The sequence below is a fragment of the Panthera leo genome, chromosome F2, assembly GCF_018350215.1.
Source record: "Panthera leo isolate Ple1 chromosome F2, P.leo_Ple1_pat1.1, whole genome shotgun sequence".
Lineage (NCBI taxonomy): Eukaryota > Metazoa > Chordata > Mammalia > Carnivora > Felidae > Panthera > Panthera leo.
In genome coordinates, this window is record NC_056695.1 from 33893998 (window position 1) to 33921809 (window position 27812).

At 37.5% G+C, this 27812-nt stretch overlaps 1 protein-coding gene across 2 annotated transcripts in view; it reads left to right on the plus strand.

Moving 5' to 3' along the window:
* ATP6V0D2 (ATPase H+ transporting V0 subunit d2) overlaps positions 1–27812 on the plus strand; it is a 47705-nt gene that overhangs the window by 6277 nt on the left and 13616 nt on the right. For both annotated transcript variants that reach the window (XM_042923672.1, XM_042923671.1), the window contains exons 2-5: positions 5905–6076; positions 23858–24036; positions 25237–25316; positions 27077–27154. In XM_042923672.1, coding sequence (XP_042779606.1) covers positions 5905–6076; positions 23858–24036; positions 25237–25316; positions 27077–27154 — 509 coding nt within the window. The remainder of the gene's footprint in view (positions 1–5904; positions 6077–23857; positions 24037–25236; positions 25317–27076; positions 27155–27812) is intronic.

Here is a 27812-nt window from a genome sequence, read left to right on the forward strand (position 1 = left end):
ACTGGAGCAGTCTTGCTGATCTCTACCTTGTAAGCATTTCCTCAAAATCCTTCTACCTTTTGTAAAGCTATTCCTTCAGTCACAGATTCCATTCTCTATCCTGTTTGCCTGGAGAACAGTCATTCCTCTTTAAAGTCTCCACTCTGAGTTACTTCCTCTGTAAATTTTTTCCTCCCGTACCCCTATTGGAGTACAATTGACAAGCCTTAACTTTGTACTCTATTATGCCTTGTAACAGTCCTAATTCTGTGACACTTGCATAGATGCGTCATGCTGAGGGAGGACATTTGTCGCACTTGACTATCTTCTAGCTCCCTGAATTACCACAGTTAAGGGCTTAACTCATAATTGAATAATGAATCTATCTCCTCCTATATTCTAAGCTTCTTAAGGGCAGAGCCTATCAATATGTGAGGCCACTGAGGTGTCAGTTAAATAGGTGTGTGGGGGGGGATCCTTTCACAATGTATATGTGTATCAGATGTACACTTTATTGTTTTTTAAAGTTTATTCATTTTGACACAGAGACAGTGTGAGTGGGGGAGGGGCAGAGAGAGAGGAAGAGAGAATTCCATGCTGCCAGTGCAGAGCCCCACACAGGGCTGAAACTCACGAAACCACGAAATCATGATCTGAGCTGAAACCAAGAGTGGGACACTTAACCAACTGAGCCACTCAGGTGCCCCATCAAATGTACATTTTAAATACCTTAAAGTTTGCAGGACGCCTGTGTGGCTCAGTTGGTTGAGCTTCCGATTTTTGATTTCAGCTCAGGTCATGATCCCAGGGTCATGGGATTGAGCCCTGAGTGTGGAGATTTCTTATAATTCTCTCTCTCTCTCTCTCTCTCTCTCTCTCCCTTTGCTCTCTCCCGCTTACACACACTCTCTCTCTAAAATAAATATCTTATAGTTTTATTTGTCAATTGTACTTCAATAAAGCTGAAATTTTAAAAAGAAATATCCATTTTTTTAAAAAAAGGGACAGAAACTATATAATTTTCTGTCCAAGTTCCTCTAGCCTAAGGCTGTGTTTTGTACCTTGTAAGAATCTGAAAATTCACATTAGAAATATCTACATGTTTGGGTTCAAGTCCTAGCACTTCCACTTTCTGGTTCTAGGATATTAAGCCAGCTGCTTAACTTTTAGCATGGTGTTTTCTTATCTGATACTTAGATGGTATCTCCCTGGCCTAATCCTAAATCATCAGGAGCATCAGAAATTCCTGAAAATGTTTTGTAAACTGCATTACCATAAGAATTCCTGGGAAATCATAAGAACCTCCCTGAACTGTAGTGTATACACAACAAGAATCAGTTTCCCCTCTTTTGCTAGACTTTTGAATTCCTGAAATAATTCTTCCCATCTCATGGTTATGATTAATGGTATTTAGTACATGGTTCTATGTAGCTGATTCTGTTCTTCAGAGAGCACCAGTTTGTTTAGAAACATTCATTCTGGTGAATAAGAATCAAAATGTGGAGTTTCAACCTTGGTAACATGGAATTGTATAATGAAGTGCTATATTGGTCCTGAGTTTGTTTGTTTTTTAATTTTTAATTTTTTTTTTAATTTACATCCAAATTAGTTAGCATATAGTGCAACAATGATTTCAGGAGTAGATTCCTTAATGCCCCTTACCCATTGAGCCCATCCCCCCTCCCACACTCCCTCCAGTAACCCTCTGTTTGGTCTCCATATTTATGAGAGACCATGTTTTATGGTCTTATGTTTTATGCCCCTCCCTGTTTTTATATTATTTTTGTTTCCCTTCCCTTATGTTCAACTGTTTTGTCTCTTAAAGTTCTCATATGAGTGAAGTAGTATGACATTTTTCTTTCTCTGACTGACTAATTTCACTTAGCATAATACCCTCCAGTTCTATCCACATAGTTGCAAATGGCAAGATTTCATTCTGTTTGATTGCCAAGTAATACTCCATTGTATATATACATACCATATCTTCTTTATCCATTCATCCATCGATGGACATTTGGGCTCTTTCCATATTTGGCTATTGTTGATAGTGCTGCTATAAACATGGGGGTGCATGTGTCCTTTCGAAACAGCATACCTGTATCCCTAGGATAAATACCTAGTAGTGCAATTGCTGGGTCATAGGGTAGTTCTATTTTTAGTTTTTTGAGGAACCTCCATACTGTCTTCCAGAGTGGCTGCACCAGCCTGAATTCCCATGGTCCTAAGTTTTTAATCACAAATTAAATCTACTAATATTTGAAGTTCATCTATGCAATAAAAATTGCATTAGATGATGTGGAGAAATGATATACAATAAGATATTATTCATTCCCTAAACACTATCTAGCTGAAAGGATATCATAAATAAGTAAAAACAATTAAAATTTAAAAATACAAAAACAGTTGAAACCTATAAATAGCAGATATACTCAAAAGTGAAACAGATCTTCATGGCTATAGGCTAGGAAAATGCCAGTGAGATGCAGGGAAGCAGTTTTGAGATGGTTGGGCACTGGGCCCCAGCAGGGAAAATTAATAAAATACAGATTCCTATATAAAAGCATATAGGTGAGGAGTAAACCAGTTTGGCTGCAATACTAGAATACCTAGAGAAAAGGCTAGAATTTAGACTGGGAAAAATTTTGAAGGACCTTGGAGGTCTGATTATGGAGTTTTAGAAAAACTAATGAGGACAAGAGACATGTCTGAATCTTCAGTCAAATACTTGCAAGCATAGAAAACATGAACATGTTATTTCTCTGAACCTCAGTTTCTTCATCTATGAAATGGGAAATTTTGGTAAGGCTGAGAGTTGATGTCCATTAAAACCATTCTGTCAGTGGCAAGACACAACAAATATTATGAAGGTCATTCTTAATCTCCCTACAACTTTCAGTGACTCCAAGATTCATATAGGAGCATTACAAAATCAAAATAATTATTAGTAAAGATTAAATTTGAGGCAGGGAGTACATGAGGAGGAAATGAACTTGGGAGAATCAATTTAAGAGCTCACAGTAATCTTGATGTCATGTGGCCATTCTAAACCAGGGGCACACAGAGTGGAAACCAGAGAGGACATTAAGGAACAATAGAGGGGATTTGGAGTGAGAAAGTACCAGAGAGGATTTGAAGTTTTATCACCGGGAGAATGGAAGTATATTAACAAAAATGGAGGGAGAAGTTCTGGTTTTATAGATACTGATATATACAAATTAAAATCTGAGTAATTATAAGATGTGATGGCTGATGCCAATATATTGGCTGAGAATAGTCTGATTTAGAGAATAAAAACCAAAGTCTTTAGCGAAATGAATCAAATTATTTTTGAAATAGGTGGTAAAAGTGAGAAGAAAAAAGATAATATTAAGTAGTAGTTCCTATATGCTGGCTCTTCACCTACATCATCTTGTCTAATCCCCACAACAACCTAAAAGTACGAATTCTATATCCATTTTGCAGATGAAGAAACAATTCAAAAAGGTCAGATAACTTTTGTAAGTTCAGCTTCAGCAGGGTGCAGGGAAAAGGCAGGGGACTGCTCAAGGATAGCACCTTTTCCAGGTACCTCTTGAAGGTGCTTCCTTGGCATAAAACCTACCTGGGGGGGGCCTGGGTGGCTCAGTCGGTTAAGCCTCCGACTCCGGCTCAGGTTGTGATTTCACGGCTTGAGTTGGAGCCCCGCGTTGGCCTTGTTGCTGACAGCTCAGAACCTGGATTCTGTCTCCCTCTCTCTCCGCCCCTCTGTCACTTGCTCTCTCTCTCTCTCTCTGATATAAATATATAAATAGAAACAAACATTAAACAATTTTTATAATGAATGAATAAATAAATAAATAAATAAATAAATAAATAAATAAATAAAACCTACCTGCAGTGTGAAAGGTCTGGACATTCACTTTTATAGAGAGCCCCAAATGGGAAACTGCACAGGAAAAAAAAAAATTACCCTTCTCTAAAAATGATCTGCTCACAAGCTAATAGAAGATAATCATAATGTCCCAGATCATTATCCTGTTTCAGTAGCCAAGTGACCTCAGATAATTCCCTGAACCCAGTGACTGCAACCCACAGAAGACCCATTTTTACACTACAACCTGTACGCACACATATGTATATGCTACTCGGTGTTATATACTCTGATATTTGTTACAACAGCCTAATCGAATCCTTTTCTTCTTTGCTGTTTGGGACCTATTAAACTGATTTAGTTGGTAGTGATCCCAGTTTGGAAAACATTCCATTGCCTCATTTGAATAAAAAAGAGAAATGTCACTTGCCACATTACTTCTCCGAATAAAAAAGCAGTGTAATTTTCCAGTCTGCTCTGTGGGTGGTTCCATTGTTTTCTAGTGGCTTGGGAGGTTCGGCACCATACTCTTTTCAAAAATCACTCAAATTAATGTGTTAAATGCTTTCAGTTCCTGCAGCTAAGAAGCCTGTTTATTCCAAATTTATTTGACCACAAAGTCCTTTTTATCACAAACCTATTTAAATAAGCACTTGGGGAAATGCAGAGAAAAAATTATGTTGAACCCATTTTGAAAACTATAAAACTACATGCATTGTTGACCTTATTGGCAGTCAATCATCATCTCAGAGCAAACGGTTCAGATCCTGAGATTTTCTTAGTATCTGAATGCAAGTGTCCCTTGGATTGTTTTCATGCTGGGAAAAAAAGGTTCCTTCTATTTCATTTGCCTCTCCACTGACCACAATATTACAAGATTCCTATGGGGTCTGAAATACTTGAGACGTTGAATTTCAGGATCTCACTGGCAGCTGAAAGGTTTGGAAGTTATTTTGCTTAGAAGAAACATATGCCACATGAGCAAAATATCATGGTTTTGAAAGAAATAACATTTGTGTTTCTTCTGTTGGCAAATATTCCTCAGTGCTGAGAATACAAACTGTCAAATTGTATAAAAATCTGAACTGCTAGAATAAAAGCCAAATAAGACATGGCAAAAAAAGGTGGGGGGGGGTATAATTTTTAAAAATTAAGTTAATTAAATAGGTAATTGAGCAAATGAATTCTGCTGTGAGGTAAAGAATATTTCCAGTGCATAATATACTCCAGATACTAAGGAAGAGTGCCTGCCCTCTGAATCTCAGATATGTTAAGAATCACTTGAGTGCCTAATTGCAAACCCACTGTCTCATCAGCTCCCAGAGCAATCAATTCATAGCCCACTGTGGCTCCCTCTTATCCTCAGGATGAAGGATGCCATTCAAGCCTTTCTTGGGACATCCCCTGCTTACTTCTCTGGCTTCATTTCTTACCTCTCCTCTCCCACTTAATGCTTCAGCAATCACCTGGCATTCAAAAACATGGCCATTTACAGGACGCCTAGTATGGTCTTCTGGAAATGATGTTGGATTTTAAGATAAGTAGATCCATCTCCTAATTCAAGCCTTACTACTATCTGACTCCACCATTTAGCCCCAATGAGACTCAATTTCTTCATCTATAATAAAAGGGTATTATTGATGACTGCCCATTCCACCTTCCATAGCCATGGTAAACATCACTAATAAAGTTCTCTTTTCCATCAAGCTGAGATGGAGTCTTAGTATCCTTCTCTACAGTTTTCTGAGCAGCTATTTCCAAATGACTACAACCGGCTAAGGTAAACTTAGAAGTAGGTGGTTGTTAATGTTCTTTTCAGCTGTGTTAAATAATTCTAGATTTTTTAGATAACTGAAATTCTTCTGTTGTATCAGAATATCTGTATTAACATTGAATTTTGTATTGCTTTAGAGAGTAACACTCAAGGCTGTATCATATAAATACCTTATGTTAAGGTCTAATAAGATAATTTAATATACATTTATCATAAAGTCACAATAAACTCAATTAACATTGTAAAAGCTAGATATGTATATTCAAATTTTAATCTGATTTGAGGTTTCATTTAATTTCAGATGTGAAAATTCATCTCCAGACCACTGATTATGGCAACTTCTTGGCTAATCAAACAAATCCTCTTACTGTTTCCAAAATTGACATGGAGATGAGGAAAAAGCTGTGCAGAGAATTTGAATATTTCCGGAATCATTCCCTGGAACCTCTGAGCACATTTTTTACATACATGACGTAAGTGGTAGCAGGAAGCCCTATTTTTTTTTTAATTTTTTTTTTAACGTTTATTTATTTTTGAGACGGGAGAGACAGCATGAACGGGGGAGGGTCAGAGAGAGAGGGAGACACAGAATCTGAAACAGGCTCCAGGCTCTGAGCTGTCAGCACAGAGCCTGACGTGGGGCTCAAACTCACAGACCGTGAGATCATGACCTGAGCCACCCAGGCGCCCCAGGAAGCCCTATTAATCCCCATTGTGATTGTGCAAATGACCCTCAACAGTTATAGGTGGGGAACTAGGCTGACATGAGGCTTAAAACCTTTTCTCGTTTGTAAGTTTGAAAAAATTCAAATTTTAGCAACTGATAAGCTCACAGAGCCACATATTCACTGTTAGAAAACAGATTTATTTATAAACATGATGATGTAGATGGTGGTGGCCCCCACATGAAGCAGTATTTTCAGGGGCACCTGCCTGGCTCGGCCAGTAGAGCATGTGACTCCTTATCTTAGGGTCATGAGTTCACGCCCCACATTGGATGTAAAGCTTAGTTTAAAAAAAAAAAAAAAAAGGCAGTGTTTTCAGTTTCCATTTTAAAAAGTGATAAGTGGTGCTGATGTTGAAGGATTGTGGCTGCTGGCACTGAAGGTAAATACATATGACATTTTTGGATCACTTGTCAGGGTGGAGCTGAAATATCACAAATTGATGTTAAGGCCACATCTACCCTTTTCTGATTCCCCTTGCAACAGCAAAAGTAGCTCCCATCATAGTTATATGTATTTTATTTCTGTCATTTTCCATCACCAGTAGCTCCAATCTTTCATTGTGAAGGCCTTTCATTCTAAAAAAAAATGTCTGAATTTCCACACAATAATAAATTGTACTTTTATTAACCAGTTAATAAATTATAGACAGTGCTCCAAACTTTGGGCCTCTCCAGTTTTTCTAACTGACAAGCTGGGAACAAACTTCTGCAATAGATGAGCTGTTTATCATGTGTATACAATTTCATTGTAATATACAAAATTGTGAATACTAGACTGGGCCCTAGACTGGTTTACAAATGTATAAAATAAAAATGTTCCTCTATTTCACATCTCCCCTTCTTCCCTTCTCAGTTCCTTTCCCCCAAAGTAAACACTTCTCTATTTCTTATGTGTTTTCTAGAAAAATATTTACATCTGAGTATGTTTATTGGTACACACTCAACCCACCCCACTTCCACATTTCAAATTTATGCAAACGAATCACATTCCTTCTGCACTTTGTTTCCCACCTAATATTTCTCAGAAATGCCCTTGTCAACACCATTCTCTTTAAATAACTGCCTAGAAATTCACGTTTGGTATGTATCATGACCCAATTTACATCTATTAACAGAGAATAATTTTTTTCCATTGTAAAAAGTTTTGTGATTAGCTTATTACTGTGTCAGTCTGGAATTTATTTTTAAGCTAAATTTTTAGCAGTGGAAGTAGTGAATCAAAGAAATGTTCTTTTTTTTTAATTTTGGTAAATTTTGCTAAGTTGTGCTCAACAAAAGTAGCACCAGTTTGCACTCCCAAAACAGTGCATGAGGAGACCTGTGGACTGACACCATTACCAACATTGAATATTATCTTTTCAGTTTTTGCCCATCCAATAGGTTACAAATTATATTTTCTGTTTTTGTTTTAATTTGTGTTTATTAGCAAAATTGAAGATCATTTTGTATTTATTAGTCATATGGGTTTTCTACCTGACCAAATCCTTTGTGCATTTTTTTTTTTATTGGAGTATCCAGCAGTTTTTGTTGATATGTAAGGGCTCTTTATAAATTAAGAAAGTTAGCACTTCATAATATATGTTGCAAAATTATTTTCTCGGGGTGAAGTAATTTTAACTTGGATAGCTTTCTTCCCTGTAGAAACACTGAAATTTTTTAATTAGCTATAATCATCAATCCTTTGATTTGTTGACTTCTGATTGTTGTATCCTGCTTAGAAAGTCTTTCTCCACTCCAAATTCATAGGTAAATTTACCTGTCTTTCATTTCATTCATTCATTGTTGTTGATGTTTCTTTTTTTTTCTTTTTAGATATTTCATTTTTTTACATTTAAAACCTTGGTTCAGGGGTGCCTGGGTGGCTCAGTCGGTTAAGCATCTGACTTCAGCTCAGGTCATCATCTTGCAGTGTGTGAGTTCAAGCCCCACATCCAGCTCTGTGCTGACAGCTCAGAGCCTGGAGCCTGCTTCAGATTCTGTGTCTCCTTCTCTCTCTGCTCCTCCCCTGCTTGCACTCTGTCTCTCCTTCTCTTCCAAAAATAAATAAACATTAAATAAATAAATAAATAAATAACCTTGGTTCATGTAGAATTTACTTTATTGTAGGGAACGAGACGAGGGATCCAGCTCAAATTGCTTTTAACCCAATAGCTGTCCAGCTCTTCCTATACCATGTCTATAAATAAGCAAGTAGAAGAAATGAGCGTGGTTTGAGGCAAGAAGTAATCGCTGATGTACCTGAGACTTGTGGTTGGTGCCAATACACCTTGTTTGTGCAATTAGACTTCCTATCACTGCTGTAGGTTAGGATTTTATTTATAGGCAAGACCCCAAATGCTGATTTTTTTAAGGATCCACAAACACACAGCTAGTCAGAGATGACTATTAGGTGTGAACTTGGATCTGACTCAGTGCAAAGCCCAAGCACTTTCTTTGGGAAGGGTTCTCGGAAGCCTTCCCAGAGGGTCTGACATTGCTGCTGAACCTGGAAATGGGGTAGAATTTGGGGTTGAGGGAGAAGGCTGAACATCTGGGGTTGAAGCATGTAGATGGGAGGGGCACTGCATGTATGTTGAATCACAGGTCAGTTTGGGCAGGAGTAGGCTGTGCCAAAAGGGGAGGAAAGAATGGGGAAGGGAGGTTAGAGAAGTAAGTTCCAGACAAAGTATGCACACTCTTCAGTGGCAGGCTAGGGAAATTGGGCTTTATCACAGAGGAGAGTATTTTTCAATCTGCAAGATTGAAAGAGAGTATTCTTTTAACTGCAAGATTCTTCCTTAAAAAAAAAAGTCTGAAGCGGCGCCTGGCTGGCTCAGCCGGTAGAGCATGTGGCTCTCCATCACGGGGACGTGAGTTTGAGACCCACGTTGGGTGTGGAGCCTACTTAAGAAAAAAATAAAATAAAACATTTTTTAAATAAGAAAAATATGAAGCAGAAAATCAAAATGTAAAAGAGACAAAAGAAGAAGCCAAGTTTGTTCATAGGATTCTTACCTCCTTGCAAGGGTTGAGGTGAAGTACAAAGTGCATGGGCTTGGACTGAATCAGGTCCAGGTTCATATCTAATCTTCAGTGGCTGCCTGATAGAGATGCCTCCTGCAAACATGTCTGGCAAGGGTAGTTATGGAGACACCATCAAAGATTCCTCGGCACAAAGACAAGATGGCCCTATCTGTGTGGAAGCAGAAATGGCAGTCAAAATACTAGACAATATTTATGGAATGTTACATATGCCAGGGCTCTGCTAAATGCTTTATAAACATTGTCTCCTTTAAACCTGACAAATCTTAGTTCTTATCATCACCACTTTAAGGATGAGGAAACTAAAATTTAAGTGCAGTAGTTTGCCTGGGTCACAGATCAAGTGGCGGAGTTATACTTTAAAATAAATGTTGGCAGTAGGCTTTGCAAACCTATTTTGCTCAGATTTTAGATGAATCAAGAAAATCTGACCCATGATAATGACAGAGGACAGTCCAATTTTAATGGAGTCAGAAAGCTGCCAGGTTAAGAGACAGAGCTCACGTGACAGAAACTTGCTCAAAATATATTAGAAAGTGCTCTAGCCCTAAGAGTGACTCTGAGTCACTTGGTCAATGTTTCCTCTTATGTGATGACTCCATGATTTAGTGCTTCCTAATTATAGAATCTTAAACCTGGACAAGGCCTTAACGTTAATTAAGCAAGCATGTTTATTTCACAACAAACATGTTGATCTAGTTAAAATGTACTCTGTTTCTAAAACAAAATTACTTAAAATTCCAAGTATTTCTAGTCATTAACAATGTTTAAAAACTATGTATAAGAATATAGGTGGTCACAAAGCCCTGCATAGACTATTAATGCAAACTGAAAGTGGAGAGGTAGTTTGGGTACTATCAGTATTGTTAGTGGTGTTAGTAATGGACATGTTTTAATTTATCTACTCTCTTGGCTATAAGTTCTTTGTTTTTAAGTTTTTATTTATTTATTTTGAGAGAGAGATACGGGGAGAGAGAGAGAGAGTGGGGGAAGGGCAGAGAGAGAAGGAACGAGAGAATCCCAAGCAGGCTGTCCGCGCAGAGCCTGGAGCAGGGCTCGAAACTACAAATCACGAGATAATGACCAGAGCCAAAATCCAGAGTCAGACGCTCAATGGATTGAACCCCTTGGCTATAAATTCATTAAATTAGTTCTTTTAGTATCTCTATCTGTACTTCCTAGTATGTAATGGGCACTGAATATTTGTGGAATTGATATATAATTCTGTATTTAGCAGCACCTTACACAGAGCTATAAAATACTTCTAGACAACTCAGGATTTTATATTTTATATAGCACTTGAATATTGGTTATTTGCTGGCCAATATGTTAGGGATAAAAACCAGGTGTCATGCCTGAAGATACATTTTTGTATGACCAGGTGAGTGTTTAAAGTACTTTTTAAAAATATATTTAGTCGAGGCTTGCATTCTTTAATTAGCCATAGTCTCTAATACTCCCCTATCACCTTATCATCCTCTGATCTGTCTTGTGTCTTCTCAGTCTCATTCCATGATTCGTCCCACCGCATCATGTGAGTTGCCAGGCTAGGCAGCATCCAGCTGCTCTGTGCAGAATCTAGAGATGTGTTACCATAACAAGAGGTGTACATACGAAAAAGAGTACTAAAAAAAAAAAAAAAGAGAGAGAGGGAGAGTCCTAAAACTACTTTTCTTATTTCTCTTCTAGAATGTTTTGTGAAGTCAGGTGTCTAACTAGCACCCATGAACTTCCATAAGATAATTACTTCCTATTCTATCAGGAAATGTCCCGGCCATCCTTATGGAAATATTAAGTCAACCCTAATAGAGATAGTCTAAATTTAAGTTGTTTTAATAAATACAATCCAAGCACGGCACATTTGTGTGATATAATTACTGTATATGTGAAACTTACTTTGAAAATCTGGAATGGATATTTTTAAATACTTAATAGCAGGAAGATCTGGGGGTTTTGTATACTATAATTATACACAGTTTTGTGAAACAAAAGAATGAATCCATAGCGTTTTAATGAAGAGACTATTTAATATAGGACTGGATTGTTTTATTTTTCTTCCCTCCTACTCAACGCTTTCTGGCAGCATTTCAACTTCTCATCCCTTTTGAGATTAGCCATCTCTTAAAAATAATCTTTCAGTATTCAAAATATTCCATCTCAGGGGATATAAATTTTCTGAATATAGGATGAGCAAGGAAATATGGTCTTAAGTACTTGGACTCATATTAGCCAAGAACTATAAGTTAAGGACCACACACTGATGAAATCTTTAAGGATTTCTTTATAAAGGCAATTCAAAGTTCTTGACTATCCTGATGATGTATTATAAATCTTTTACAGGCTTTGCCCTGCACTATACATTAGGAGGCTGTATACCTTGGTTTGCCCCGAGCGGTTTCTCAGGATGCAGATCTTTTACTGCTAAAACCAGGAAAGTCCTCAGCCAACCAGATGAATTGGTTGCACCATCACTCGTTAGTCACAAAATCAGTAACATAATTCTGGGTCACTTACATTTTTACATTCTAATGGAGCAAGCTGATGTGTTCACAAATGGTGAAAAAATAAGACAGAATTAAGCAACAGCTGTAATAGAGGCTTATGCATTCAACTGGAGGAGGCTAAAGGATGGAATAACTAACTTTGATTTTAAAAGATTTTGCAGTGAAAATAGAATTTGAACAAAATTTTAAAGGGGCATTAAGTTGAAAAAATAACTAGTGAGGCATGAGAAGATTTTGTATGTGGAAATAACTAGTCATCTCAGATGTGGCTGGAGTCTAGATAAGGGCTGGGAAAAGAGAGTAAAGAGCCTGGCCAGATTAAGGGCTTTGACCTTAAGTCTCTATGAGTAAAAGTCAATAAAGGAAGGCTTTTCAGAAAGGGTTCCACTATTGGCATGCTTCCTACATGCTGCTGACTGTACCCCTCACCACATGGTCACCACCTTGTAAGGTGGGGCGTATTCTGCTGAGAAGCCATGTGGAAGACCAGTTGAACACTTACGGCTTCTCTGCCTAAGGCAATGTGACGTGGCTTTAGTTTCTCCTCTAACCAATGGTAAAGTATCTGTTCTTACTGTGTGTGCAGTGTTTGTTCAATAATGGCAAACATTATTGTTATAATAGTGTTATAATAACACTCCTGTTATTATGCCTATTTCCTGGGGCATCCTTAAAGGATCTTGTAACTAGCTAGTAAATACAGAAGCTAAGGTATGAAATCAGGTCACTCTCGATAGCATTCCAAAGATGTTATTTTCTCTTTTTTGTTTGTTTGTTTTTACTTTTCAGCTCTTAAACTGCCCTGAAAAGTGAGGGGACTGATCTGATGTATATTTTAGGAAGATGGTTCTGTTGGTATTGTGAAATGTGCATTGAAGGGATAGGACTTGAAACAGAGAAAACAGAGACATATTTTAAAAGTTTATGCTGGAAATAGAGATAGTGAGGAGGGAACAGGGGTTGAACACATTTGGGAGCTAGACGTAACAGAATTTAGCATCTTGATTTTTGATAAGAAAGAGAAATTCCTGGAAATTCTAAGCTAAGGAAAAAAGAATTTGCAAGTAAGATAAAGGCTTTCGGTTTTACTTTTAATCAAAAAGAACAGGAAGCCCACTGTAAATTAGAGAAAATTATATAAATAAAACACCCTTAATCTCATCATCATTTGGCATTATTTTCATATTCTTTTTTCTATACACTTTAAAAGAACTAGAATCACTCTGTAGATATAATTTTGAATCTTAATTTTTCTATGTATAGTATCAGCATTTTTTTTTCTATGTCAAAAAATTTTCTTAGCATTTTTAAATGACTAAATAGCTTTCCATCTGGTCATGAACATTTTAGAAGTGCTGAGTTTTGTGTCTTCCTTACATCAAAGTCCACAAAGTATTTAATTTGTTAAATCTTGATTTCAGTAATCACCTTCCCAATAATATCATGAGATTGACCTTTTGACACCACTATGCATTTGTGATTCTGAATCTCTGGCCAGAAAAGTCCTTCTGAAATCTTAAGAACTGCAACAACTTAACGGTTTTATATCCAGGGATTCCATGTGGATGTTCAATGGCAAGCAAGTATGTGGCAAAAATGTCTCAACTGTAGCTGCTGATAAGGCTTCCAGCATTTAAACTCTCAAGCACTTTGAGAATTGAAAAACCCTGGTGCTATTCTGCAATAGCAATGCTGGATCTGTCTATAACTGAATGACACTCACTTAGTCAGCATAACATGTACTAAGTGACTGCTGTGAGTGAAGGCCTATGCTAGGTTCTAAAATTAGAGATGAATTGAATATAATCTTGTTCTCTAAACCAGTGGAACAGTTGCTTAAGGTGCAGATTCCAAGACCCTGCTTATAAAAAGTATGTTTTATTAGGCCCTGGAATGTGGTCTGTGAATCTGCACTTTTAATAAGCCCTCCAGGTGACCCTGATGCAGGTGAGAAATTCTTGTAACTAGTCGGTAGACTCTAACCTGAGTCTACAATAGAGCGGTTATGGAACCTTGAAAAGAAGTTACTTACTCATTCAAAGACTTTGTTTCCTCATCTAGAATAGTAATAATTATATACAATATAGAATTGCAAGTGTAATTTGAAAATAGGACCAGCTATGTATTTTGCAAGGCCTAGTGCAAATGAAAATACAGGGCCCTTGTTAAAAAAAGGTTAAGTAATTTCAAGAGAGCAGCAGCAGAGAATTAAACCAACCGTGGCCCTGTATGACTATATAGGTCCCACGCCCATGAAACTGGATGAATGAAAAAATATATAATATTCAATATAAACATATACACGTACCCAAAAAATGCAGCTAATTTTTTGCATTAGGGTGTAATATTCACTGGTGAAAGCGAGAAAAGACTGCATAATGAAGGTGATGCCAAAGCTGAAGACTTGAAGGACGAGAGCGTGTTTGTACACGGATGTGGCTGGGAGGAAGCAAAGCGCAGCCCCAGAAACACAATACATAAAACCACTACTAATGTTGGGCTGCCGATGGCAAGTGACGTCAGCAAAATTAGTGTCTGAGGTTTAAGGATGTTAAGATATTGGATGTAAAAGAGCTTAGGATGCCATCCCTACGACACTTCTCTTTGAGTGGGAAACAAATCAGGGCCAAAAGAGACGTGTTTTTTCCTTCGCTCTTCGTCGACATTCTGGGTAGGGTAGCGACCAACCACCAGGGGACATGACTGATCCCAGTAACCTGCTTTCCAAAGTCTTGCTCTTTCCCCAACATTTGTTGAGTAGCAGAGGTTTGAGCCTGTCTCATAACCTGGAAAGACTGAAATCCACCCTGGTACTGATCCAGATATCCATTGCCGTCCTTGTATTTTACTTTTTTGTGTTTATTTTATTTTTTTAATTGAAAAAGAAGCCTGTGCCTATGTTTTTTTTAAAGAATTTTTTATTACATTTTATTTAGTGCTCACTACAAGGCAGCACTTTTATAATTACTTTACATGTATTAAATTCATTTAATTCTCATGACAACCATATGGGTGGCACTGATATTATCCATGTTTTAGAAATAAGGAAACCAAGATTAAGTAGAGACTATATTTCTGAATATATTTCCCAAAGCCCAGAGGTTTTGATTTATTTTTTTTTTACTTTTTTAAAAAAAAATTTTATTATTTGTTTTAGATTTTACTTTTAGGTAATCTCTACACCCAATGTGAGGCTCAAACTTTCAACCCTAAAATCAAGAGTCGTATGCTCTACCGACTGAGCCAGCCAGCCAGGCACGCCAACCTTCATAAGTTTGATGCATAATTTCTTCTATATGAAAAAGTTTTATGTATATACATGTTTATATGCAAACAAACAAATATAAATATACATAGTTGGTTTTATTGTTTGCTTTAGAACAGTGAAATTATATATATTACCTATAAGTTATCTTTTACATAATCTAGTCAGAATTTTCTTTTTTTCAAAATTTTTTTCATTTTTTAGTTTATTTTAGAGAGAGAATGAGTGGAGTAGAGGGGCAGAGGGAGAGAGACAGAATGTTAAGCAGGCTCCATGCTCAGCTCTAACACTGGGCTTGATCCCACAACCCTGGGATCATGGCCTGAGGTGAAACCAAGACTCAGATGCTCGACCAACTGAGCCACTCATGTGCCCTGAGAATTTTCTGCATGAGCACATAAGATCTATCTTATTTAAAAAATATTTTGCATCTCACTGTGTCACATCTACCATTATTTATTTAACTATTCCCCTTTCATCCATCTACGTTGTTTCATTTCTTTGCTTTCTCAAATAATGTCTCAACAGGCATCATTGTACATATATCTTTGCTTTCTCATGCCAGAATTTCTTTAGCATGAATTCCTAGAAGTGAAATTACTTTTTCAATAGATATGCAGGTCCTAGATTTTGATAGATATTAGCAGATTGCTCTCATACTCCAACAGCATATGAAAGTTTTGTTCCTTTCCTAGTCTCTCAGATCTTTTTTTTTCTTTTCTCATCAGAAGATATAAGATGCTCCAACATCTTCTGTGACTGGTTTGTTGAATATAAGAAAGATGAGATCCACCTGTTAACTGTTCTTGACCAAATGAACAGGCTATGATAGATACAACTTGTTTAACCTCTCTAACTGACAAAAAGAATCACTCCACTGGTGTTTTCCTGTGAATTACCATAGTATTTACATGCATGGCTAAAGAAGGGGTGACATAGAATAATCTCTAATATTATAAATCTCCTCAATGGAAAAGTATTGAAAAAGCAAGGAATAGGCAGCTATGACCCTAGAAAGGCAGCTCAGGGTAAGATACCAGGTAGTCAATTAAGTCCTTCACCTTTGTTTACCCAGTGACTGACAGAGTTAATGTACTTGAATGAACATAAAGAAAAACTTATTCATTGATTGAAAAAAAATCATCATTGTGTCTGTATTCTGTACAAGTATGGTTCAGGCTTCTTGGAGGCCACAAAAATGTACTGAACAAACTCCTATAACTAATAAAGATTGGTAAGAATTATCTGTAAATAATTGTATTTGAAATAAATATGTAAAATGACTTATCCAAAAGCACACAATTGAATAGGGGCAGGATTAGCACTGGAATCCAGTTCTTATGTCCTCGGATATGCAACAAATATTTGTGAATGAATGAGCTAACTATTCTTTATGTTCACCATTGATACTGCCAATATATATTGAAAATTAATTTCACCCCAAGATAAATATAAATACAAACATTTAGAGAGAGAATCAAAATAGCTAGAGAATGGAGAATAATAGGAACATGGGCACTGATGTAGAAAAGGACAAATAAGTTTGAAGAATTTTTAAATCCTCACAGATGGGTTAGACCAAGATTGTAGAGAAGTACTAGAGAAAAGAGTCTTCTAAAGATTCCAGAGCTACCAAGAGTTTGGGAAATGCATAGTGATCAGCAGTCTTGTTCTAAAATATGCTATTATAGGCAGTGCTGACTTCTGAGCAATTTTTTACTATTTTATTTTGCTAGAAGGAAAAATTAGTGTGACAGCAAAATTAATTGCTTTTTAAAATTATTTTAATTTTCACTTCTTCTATTTAAAAAAGGGAAACTTTAGGGGAAGTAAGATTATGTTACCCAAAAGAAGTCAAATTTCAAGAAGGGGCAGATGTTTATGGGGATATTCTAAATCTCAACATTCTCTTTAGCGAGTCAGCCTAAATAGCAGAACTGCCCTATGTGAGGATATGGAGTTAGCACTGGATTAAATGAATCTGGAGTAAAAGAGATGTTTCCCAATGTGATCAAGGAAAACTTCCATTTGAATATTAACACATTGGGGGGTGCCTGGGGGGCTCAGTCGGTTGAGCATCCGACTTCGGCTCAGGTCATGATCTCACGGTTCGTGAGTTCCAATCCCACATCGGGCTCTGTGCTGACAGCTCAGAGCCTGGAGCCTGCTTCAGATTCTGTGTCTCCCACTCTCTCTCTGCCCCTCCCCTGCTCGTGCTCTGTCTCTCTGTCTCTCAAAAATAAATAAACATTTAAAAAAATTAATACATTGGAAAATACTTCCAATAAGGCCCTATTGTCCACGTCACAATAAATATTGTCAGGCCTCTTAGCGGTGGATCAGCACATTTCATTGAGGAATTGCATTGAGGAATGAAGTAACTTACAGTACACCAAGTGTATTTCAGACATCACCCAATCCTGTCTATGGACAATTACTCTTGATTATGCATTTCATGTCCCTGTCCCTGTATTCTTTGTAGGTATCAGTGTGACCTAGCAAACATCACAGTTCTGGTCACCTAAGCAGAACTGTCATCAAGAATGCTGTATCAAGTGTTGCAGATGGAAAGATACTGATTCAACCTCTTGGTAGAAAGGAATGTATGGCAATCAAGTCCTGATATCAGGATGTGGCTCTTACGATCAAGTCACAATGCTTTTAGATAATGAAACTGTTGTAATCACCACGTGCACCAAGTTACTTACTATCCAAGTGCACCCAAATGGAGAAGTTCAGACAGAGCCCTGAAGATTCTCCAGCTAACAAAGGGATTCAGGCCTTTTTATATATAAAAGCAGTTGTCATTCATGACAGCTAGTTAATCAGAATTGTTTTCAGATTAATGATTACATTCCCAAAGAGATAAACATTAAACTGTTTGAAGTTCCAGTATCTTATAGGAAACATCGTGAAATAATGACCATGCAAGGATCATTCTAGGCTTACAATATGCAGAACAGGATGGTAACAAGTTTTATAAAACAGGTATAAATCAGATTTAATGTTTAATAAATATCCCAGCAACTAACATAATTTATGGTCTTGTGGATGTTCCAGTCTTCTAAATGACTACCTCTCAGTTGTTGTCTTTACACCGTAAAGGGGTTAATAACATCTGAGAAAATTTTGAAAAGGTTCTATTGGCTAGAACTCAATGTGAAACTACAGAAATGTAGAAATCTCAGCCCATAAAAGAGTTTAAACATTGCAAATTTTTATACCAAAGATGATGTGGCTTATAATTTTCTGCTCCCCTTCCTCCAAAGTCTGGTTTATAGGAAATTATCTTCCTCTAAGAGTATATGACTTTGCCTTCCTTTATCTGAGGCACTCTGCTAGTGCTTTCATTTGTGTTACTAATACTAATGCCAACCATTCAAAGTTGAATAAATATTTCCATTTTAAGACTGAGAAAATGGAGCTCTTGTTAAACTGGTTTTTAAGTGACAGAGTTAGGTTCAGAATTAGGTTTCTTTGTTTCAAAGCCCGGGCTCTTCTACTGGGACAACTTAAGATTTACAAAATGTCATATGTATGATTTGATTAGTTTACACAGTGACTATATGAAGACAGTGATATTCTACCCTTTCCCACACCTTGATGCTAAGCTTCTTAAAAAGGATAGTCTAGAGTCCTCTATTTTCTCACTTGTTTACTCAAACCACTTCAGTCTTGTTGTCTATGCCACAGGGCCACCCAAACCACTCTAGCTGCTAGGTCCAGTAGGATACATTTTCAGCCTTTCATAACTTGTCCTGGTATTCAGTTGTTGATGTCCATGTCCCCTGCATTCTGTGGTGACACTTTCTCTTCGTGCTCCTTTTCCCATTTTGGCCCTTCCTCAGTCTTCCTTGCAAAGTTTTCTTACTGCCCCTTAAGAGTTTTCTTTTGCAGGGTGGGGAGGGCGGGGTTCTGTTCTATTCACTTTTCTAAAATGCACACTTTCTTTTTAATGATATTATTCACATTCATAGCTGGAGAAGTAATCAGAAGCCAAGTAATAAAGAGCCTTGTGTACAATAATGAGAAATTTGTTCTTTATTCTAAAGGCAAAAGGAAGCCATTGACAGATTTTTAGGAATGAAAGTAGTGATGTTGCTGATAGCAATTACAAAAGAAAGAGAAACATTAGGGGCATTCAGGTTTTGAGATAATATGACTGTGATGTCTATGAGAAGACCAGTCAGTCATAGCCACAAAAAGGAAGTGAAAGAATATAGATCTGAGGCTGAGCAGAGGTTTTGACTAGAGCTGAAGAATAATTCCTCTAACTCACCAAATTATGGCTCTACATTATCTGACCATTCAGCAACTGTTATGACAGCCCAGAATTTGGTAGTTAGCATATAAGAAATATATTTTAATTAGCTTCAAGACCCTTAAATAAGTTTGGGAACAAAAAGAGGAAAAATAAGGGTGCTTTGCTGGATCAGTCAGAGAAGCATGCAATTCTTGATCTCAGGGTCATGAGTTCTAGCCCCACCTCGGGCATAGAGATTACTAAAAAAAAAAAAAAAAAAAAAAAAAAAGAGAGAGAGAGAGAGAGAGAGAGAGAGATAAACTTTAAAGAGAGAGAGAAAAAATAGCACTAAGACCAAAAGGAAATGTGAAAATATCATTTGCCTTTAGCTTTTTTTTCTGAATCTAATACAGAGTCAGAGGTTTGGTTTTGGGGTACCAACTCTGCCTCTTTCTAGCAGTGTGATCTTGGACAAGATATTTAAATAAAGTGGTGGTAGTGATGGTCCTTTCAGCATTGACTCATTGACTAGTGCAGCTTGAGTGAGAACATGCATGCACCGTCTGACACACAGTAAAAGCCTCCAAGAGGGCAGGTATTTTAAAAATTATAATTTTTACAACCTAAAATTTTTGAAATTAAGTCATTCACTCTATCACAATTTTCGGTGACATCATGGTTTTCGTAGGTGCCAATATCAGAGTTATAGAATAAAATATTTAGGAGGGGGCTAAAATGAGGATGTTTGTCTAGACTACTAGTAGAAGAAAAGTTAACCCAACTCATCCTGGCTCTGTCACTACTTATGAACACAACTATCTAAAACATGAGAACATTGAACTAGGTGAACATCCAAGTGTCTTTAAGCTCAGAAATTACTCAAGCAATATCAGCAGTGATTTTATTCCCTACCACTATATCACTGTATGCATGGCCCTGAAGGTCTATAAAGATTAGAGTCTGGAGAATATAAACTATTTCTAGGCATGCCAATCCCCCTGCCACCCCAGAGAGCCAATGATAGTTATATACCAGCATATGTGTGATGGGGATGAGGGAGGGGACAGGAAAGAAGTCCTCTCCCTTCTGCCCCCTGCCATGGACCAAGTGCTGTGTTCTGTCTTCATTTCCTGAACAACTAGGAAAACTGTGCTACTGTTCCATCTTAGAAACAAGACCATTTAAATAATGAGTTGAAATAAAACCAACCTCTATAGCCCTGCTCTTTGCAATATAGGGCTTAGACTATTAGCAAAAAAAAAAAAAAAAAAAAAAAATTAAATTAAATTTTTAGATTTTTTTTAAGCAAACTCTACCCCCAATGTGAGGCTCCAATTCATGACTCTGATACTACAGTCATGCTCTACCAACTAAACCAACCAGACATCCCTAAAAGAAAGTAAGTTTAACTCAATACACACATGAGGACACCTACTGCACAGGCAAAGGCTTGAGTGTTACATGTCGCCTAAATCCTTACAGCACTGACATTGGTTGCCTGTCAACGTTGGTCTAATAGTCCTCTCCAAGTTGGGAATGTTAGCAGCTCATATGCTTTTACATTACAGAGGTGCTGTGGGGAACAATTAAATGTCTGGAGCCTGCTAAGGGTTATTAAGTGCTAGCAATTCCCCTCTCAGGTAATAGTTTTTGAGCCATAAAAGGACAGTTAAATAAGCACTTCCATTTTAATATCATTTTCAAGAGATAAAAAGGAGTCTAAAATTCTATAATGTCTAAATTTAGTACTGCTGTTTGGGAGGCGAAGAAACTTTAGAGTCATGTGCCTTTTATAAAGGGATAATTGCCTGCTTCTAAACTTCTTCAGATGGAATTTTTATTGGGGTAAACTGTCAAAGCTTCACAATGAAGGAGATTCTCTTCCAGCGGGAAATGCACTCTTGCACAGGAAGTCTTGTGACCACTGCAGCCACGTTCCAGGGACAGTGCTTCTAAGAGACTTGGCTTATTTTTATTCATTTACTTTTCAAGCCTGAATTGTGGCAGGGGTTAGTCCCGTCACTGTCAAACCTGGAGAACCTCAGCTCCTCAGTTGGCTGCCCCTTCACTCTCCTGATTCAAAACCTCACCCTCTCGGCTCCCTTCTTCCTCTCACCACTGGACCACGTTCTTTTCTCTCCCATCTTAAAAAAACAAAAACCAAAATCCAAAGCCCCTTGGCCCCTGGGTTTCCATTGAACTGTCTTCCCCTTTTAAGGTCAACTTTTTGTTTGAAATCTTTTCTTTTTAAACCTTTTTACTTCCCACTCACTTTAAACACACGTGATCACATTTCTGCCACCTTCTCCCGTGTCCCTTCCACCAATAAACTCCACTGGAAGTTTTTTCACTGTGTTGCCAGATAACCACTTAATTGCTGCATCTTATGGACACTTCAATGTCTACCTTGAGTTTCTTGTGGCCTTTGATGCTCTGACCACTTCTTCCTAGGACTTGTAGAATTCTCTTTACTGGTTTTCCCCCTCCTTTCTGGTCATTCTTTCTGAGATTCCATCGAGGTCCTCAAATGTTGAGTTTCTCCAGGGTTTTCAGGGCAGAACACTATATGCACTCTAGGATGTGATCCCAACCATACCCAAGACTTATGTTTCCACTGTTAAACTACCCTCCACCCCCACAAACCCCCCTCAAATGTCTGCTCCCAGCTGTCTTCAGGACTCATATTTCTGAAGCTTACTTAGCATCTCCTCTTGGATATCTCCCGGGCATCTAAACTCATTCTGTTCAAAGCATCTGCTCCCACAACAACCTACTCTTCCTCCAATGCTCTCATCTCAATAAATGACTCCATGATCTTGTAAACCTAGAAACCTATGTGTCATTCTTGACTATCCTTGACTGCTAAAGACAGCATAACATAAAGGCTAAGAGAAAGATCCCAGAAGCAGACTGCTTTTGAGTTCCTCAGCTCTTTCATTTGTTAGCTGTGTCATCATGAGTGAGATTTTTACCTTACTTGGCCCCTCTGGCTCCTCATCTGTAAAATGGAGATAATCACAGTACACCTTGTTATCATGACAGTGTTGTTATCATGATTAAATGATGTAACTTTTGTAAAGCACCTCACTATCTGTTTGTTTACCCTTCTCTGTTTTAATCATTATTCTACATAAATCATAACACCCCCTTCTGCTTGAAGGCATTCAGTATCTTCCATCACCCCCCACACCCAGATTCTTCATTTTGTCTGTCAAAACCTTGCTTGTTCAGCCACAGCCCCACCTCCAGTGCCCAGCTCCAGCCAGAGAACTCCTTGTATTCTCTTCTCTGGGGCTTTTCACATACACTTCCTTCTGCTTTGAAGTGCTCTTTTCCTCAATTCCTAGCCACTGTTGCCTGGATAGCTCCTACTCATTTTGCAAGTTTCAGCTTGAATATCATTCCCTAGAAGTCCCATCCCAGGCTGTTTTGGTGCCCAGCTCTGAATCCCCTCACTACACTATAATTTGCCTAGCATCTGTGCTTGGTTACAATTTACTATAATGGATTCTTTGTCCAGTTCCTCCCTCCAACTATATTCTCTGTGAAGTAAGGGACTGTGTTTCTTTTACTTCTCAACCTCATTGCTTGGAATATCTTGGGTGCTGAGCACATGATTGAACAAGCATATGCATCCACAATATCCTGGGCAGAGCTTATATTTAGCCATGTAACCATATAAAATATGAACCTATGGGCTCTTGGGGATCTAGGGAGAAAATGGCTAGAAAGTTCACTACCTGGCCTCATAGGAGGAAAAGAATACAGAATATTTTAATTTTTAAATAAATAAACAAACATTAAATATTTTGATATTAAATTTAATGAAAATTTTTTAATTTTGAATCAATGACGGGCTTTTTTTTTTAACAGGCAGGAAATTGACTTTTTTTGAGAGAGAGAGAGAGAGAAAGAGAGGATCTTAAGCAAGCTCCACACCCAACATGGATCCCAAGGTGGGGCTCAGTCTCTTGCCTTTGATATCATGACCTGAGCCAAAATCAAGACCACTGGCCACTTAACTGACTGAGCCACCCAGGCACCCCTCAATGATGGGCTTTACTACAGATTTAAATAGTCAGTTTTTAAGATAGAGTGAAATACTCCAGGTCTGTGTTCCTCAACTTTTTAAGACCATAGCCCACTCTGAGAAACCACACAATTTCACACTCACCCTCATACCACGTTCACCAATTACAATGTAGGGGTCATTTTCTGCAAATTTCCACCAGCCTAGGTTTTATTTAGCTTTAGTTAGTTATTACAACGTTGATTTTCAAACTATGATATCCCAGAGAGTCAGATATTTTACCCCATTCACATCTCTCAAACCCCAAAGTTTAAAATAAGAAGAGACTCCTATATTTCCTTAATGAAAAAGTATATGCCTGACCTATATTTTTGTTTATTTATTTATTTATTTTTTATTTTTATTTTTTTTACTGGTGGCATGCTTCTTATTCTCATGCAATTGATTTCTTTCTTCTAAACCAGGTGCAGTTACATGATAGACAATGTGATTCTATTGATGAACGGTGCATTGCAAAAAAAATCTGTGAAAGAAATTCTGGTGAAGTGCCACCCACTGGGCCGTTTCACAGAAATGGAAGCAGTCAACATTGCTGAGACACCTTCGGACCTCTTCAATGCTGTTCTGGTTGAAACACCATTAGGTACAAATGCATAAGCAGTTGTATAGCTGCGTGTGCACATCATCATAGTCAGTAAAAAATGCACATTCAATTCATTGTTTTCTCCATGAATATAATATCATACTATACAGATTTATAGACATGGAAGGGACATTAAGGAATCATCTAGTTCAGCTCCTTCATTTTTCAGATGGCAACAAATGAAAGTAACCTTCCTAGAGTCACATAAGATCCATTTGTAACCCAGTAGGAGCTGGGACTACCTCTCGACCTCCACACCTTTGTACTTTGTACCAGATCATAGTAAATAAATGATAGAACTTGTCATTTTTCAAAAAATTAATTTTCTAACTGGGTTCTATATGATTAATTCCTTATCCTTTCCTTTTAAATTTCTGTCTAAATAAGGCTGTGTACATTTTGTTTAGAAAGTTTAGGAATGCCATTTTTCTGAGACGCTCAGGGGTGCCTGTCAAATGACCTGAAGCAATGAGGAAACAAATGCTAATTTCATTATAATGTAGCACTGATAATAGTTCTAGCATTCAAAATGCTAATGGGATAATTTTATATACATTATTGTCAGGAAACCTGGATAGTAGCAGTTCATAGCAATTCACTGTAGATCATTTGTCAAAATAGTTGCTGTTGAAAACAGAAATTTTAAAAAGAAAAAAAAATGGTGTCATTAAATGTGTGGTGCTAAGGGAGTGTGAAAGAAAGAGGGTAAGCCTATAATCATGGATGTTTGATTCCAGGCTCTGTCTGGTCCCAACATGGTGACTTGGGGCAATTCAGTGCATCTCAGTTTCCTCATTTTAAAAACAATAGTATCTTAGTATAACAGAGTTTTGAAAACTAAATATGACACAGTTTTAGCACAGCTCAATCCTTAGCATATAGTGAGGTTGGAAGTGATAAATATTACGATTAGATGAGGGGTAGGGGCACTTCAAAAAGTAAGGCATAAAGTGAACAGGTCCAAGGTGTTGTGAGGATCAAATACATGCAATGTTTAGTGAACAGCTTGCACTGAGTAAATGCTAAATAACTAATCACTCTCACTGTCACCATTACTGGTAGCTTTATCCAGTCTGTGGATTGCCACTCCACAGTGTCCTGGTCAGGAATGAGCACAGATTGGTATATGCAGGAAGTCTTTCCATAGTTGATAATCATGCTTTTGATGAATTTATTTTGTGTGATAATTTCCACTTTCAGCTCCATTCTTTCAAGACTGCATGTCTGAAAATACCCTAGATGAACTGAATATTGAATTACTGCGCAATAAACTGTACAAGGTAAGTGTCTCCCAAAATACTACGGTTTTCTTTTTTACATAATACATCTTAACCAGAGTTCTTTATTAAAAGTTACTTTGCCCATTAGCCAACTTCTGCAATTATGAAGCTATACATGGTTGGAATACAGCTTTTACAGTCTTGGTCTTTTGGTTAAATACATACACGTCAGCTTCCCCTGAAGCAGCAAGATTCTTGAGAGGAAGTAATGCGCCCATCTTTCTCTGTATTCCCAGCTCCTTGCCTGGTGTGCCTAGAGCACAAAAGGTAACAGCTGGATAGGTGAATGGTAGGTGGGTGGATAGATGAGCAAGATGAACCATATCCATTTTAAAACAACCAGCATATAGGAGTGCCTGGCTGGCTCAGTCAATAGAGCACGCAACTCTTGATCTCAGGGTTGTAGGTTCGAGCCCCGTGTTGGATGTAGAGACTACTTAAAAATAAAATCTTTAGGGGTGCCTGGGTGGCTCAGTTAGTTAAGTGACCGACTTCCGGTCAGGTCATGATCTCACAGTTCGTGAGTTCAAGCCTCGCGTCGGACTCTGCTGACAGCTCTGAGCCTGGAACCTACTTTGGATTCTGTGTCTCCCTCTCTCTGTACCCCTCCCCCACTCATGCTCTGTCTCTCTGTCAAAAATAAATAAAGATTAAGAAAAACTTAAAAAAATAAAATCTTTTAAAAAATTAAAAAAACAAAACAAAACAAAACCCAGCATACATAGTGAGCCTTGTGTCATGTAGCATCCATTTCTATCCTTAATCCTATTATAGAGTCTTTGAGTTTCACAGTTAACCTGTCCATTTACTGACAGTGTGCAGCATACGAAGATGACCAACTCCTGGACACTACAACATAGGTACCACCTTGCATGATCTGGCCAGCTATCTGTCTATGCTGCCACCATTTGAGTAGCTCTATGTCATATGCACTGAGCAAACTCTGTCCATTTACACTCATACAACAATAGCATCTTTGGACAGACACTCTCACAGAGTAACTGAAGGAATATTTACTGTCATGCCATTTACATAACTGGTTATGCTAAAACATAAGGTCCTTTCAAAAGCATTGTGTTGCGGGCAATTTTCCTCTTTATAAAGAAACTTATGGACTTAGAGCAGCCATCTTTAAGATATAGCTAACAGAAGGCACTGTTTTAAGTAAATTATAGGCATTAATTCACTTAATCCACACAGCAAAACTATGTGCTATCCCCATTCCTCATATGAGAAAACTGAGACATAGAGAGGAAAGATTTACTTGGCAGAAGTCAGTTAAATGGTAAGTGATTGAGTTGGGATTCAAACACAGTCAGTCTAACTGTACAGCCCAGACTCTGACTTTCCAATGTGTCTTCCATGTTCAAAGCCATCCCAAACGTGTCTCCTGAGCACCAAGAGAGATTAAATGTCGGCACAGGACCAAATCTAGAATTATTTGTTGAGCTCATAAAAGAGTTTGGCACTCTTATTAGAGTACCAAACATTAATCATGTGAAATAAACCCAAGAACCATGCAAAAAAAAGTGCTTGTTAAGGAATCATAAGGTATGATAAGTACAATTTTGTTCTTTTTTAAAGCTGTGCAACATACTTCATTGTGAAAGCTTGTACCAAATTTTTAATAAAATATTGCCCTATGGGACAAGTAATTCAACCTCCATTAAAGTATTTAATAAGCCATGAAAAGCTGATCTACAAATTTCCAAAGGAAAATATCTTTATTTTATTGTTTTATGATCTTTCTTCTTTTTAAGTCTTACCTCGAGGCATTCTATAAATTCTGTAAGAATCATGGTGATGTCACAGCAGAAATCATGTGTCCCATTCTTGAGGTAAGAAAGTCCTTGAATTTCTTTGTGCCAAATAATATGCTTACACACTTTTCACTTGCATAGTCCTACTTATCTTTCTTTATCTTAGAAGCTCCTTTATCTAAAAATAAAATAAACAACATATTTTATTATATATATCATTTGATGCTTTCAGTTAAGAATGGTATTTTGCAAGTTTTCTACATTGAAAAGTTATTTTGGAATTAGAAAAGAAAAATGCTTACAAAATTTGGTCATGATTCATTTTTATGTGTTATGAATAGATTATAATTAGTTAAAAATTTGGTATACTATTAACAATTGGTGAAATACGAGTACTTGTAATAATCACTCAACTTCCCTCCAATGAGGGAACACTGGGAATCTGGGAATTCTCACAACTTGGAACCAAAGTCCACTCTGGGCCTTGTTCCTTATATAAATCCTAAAATAAAGGAAACTCAAACAACCCTCGGGCATTCCAGCTCTGGTTAGGAAGACTTTTGGGGTTAGGTGATTCACAGTTGGCATGCTCACTTAATTATCTGTCAAATGCCCCCATTGCTTTCTACCTCTCTAATTGATGCTATAAACGTCTTAATTTCCCTTTCTCATCAGATTTCATCTGTGCTCAGAGATCCTCCTGTTCACACATGTTGATCTCAGAGATCAGAAGGAT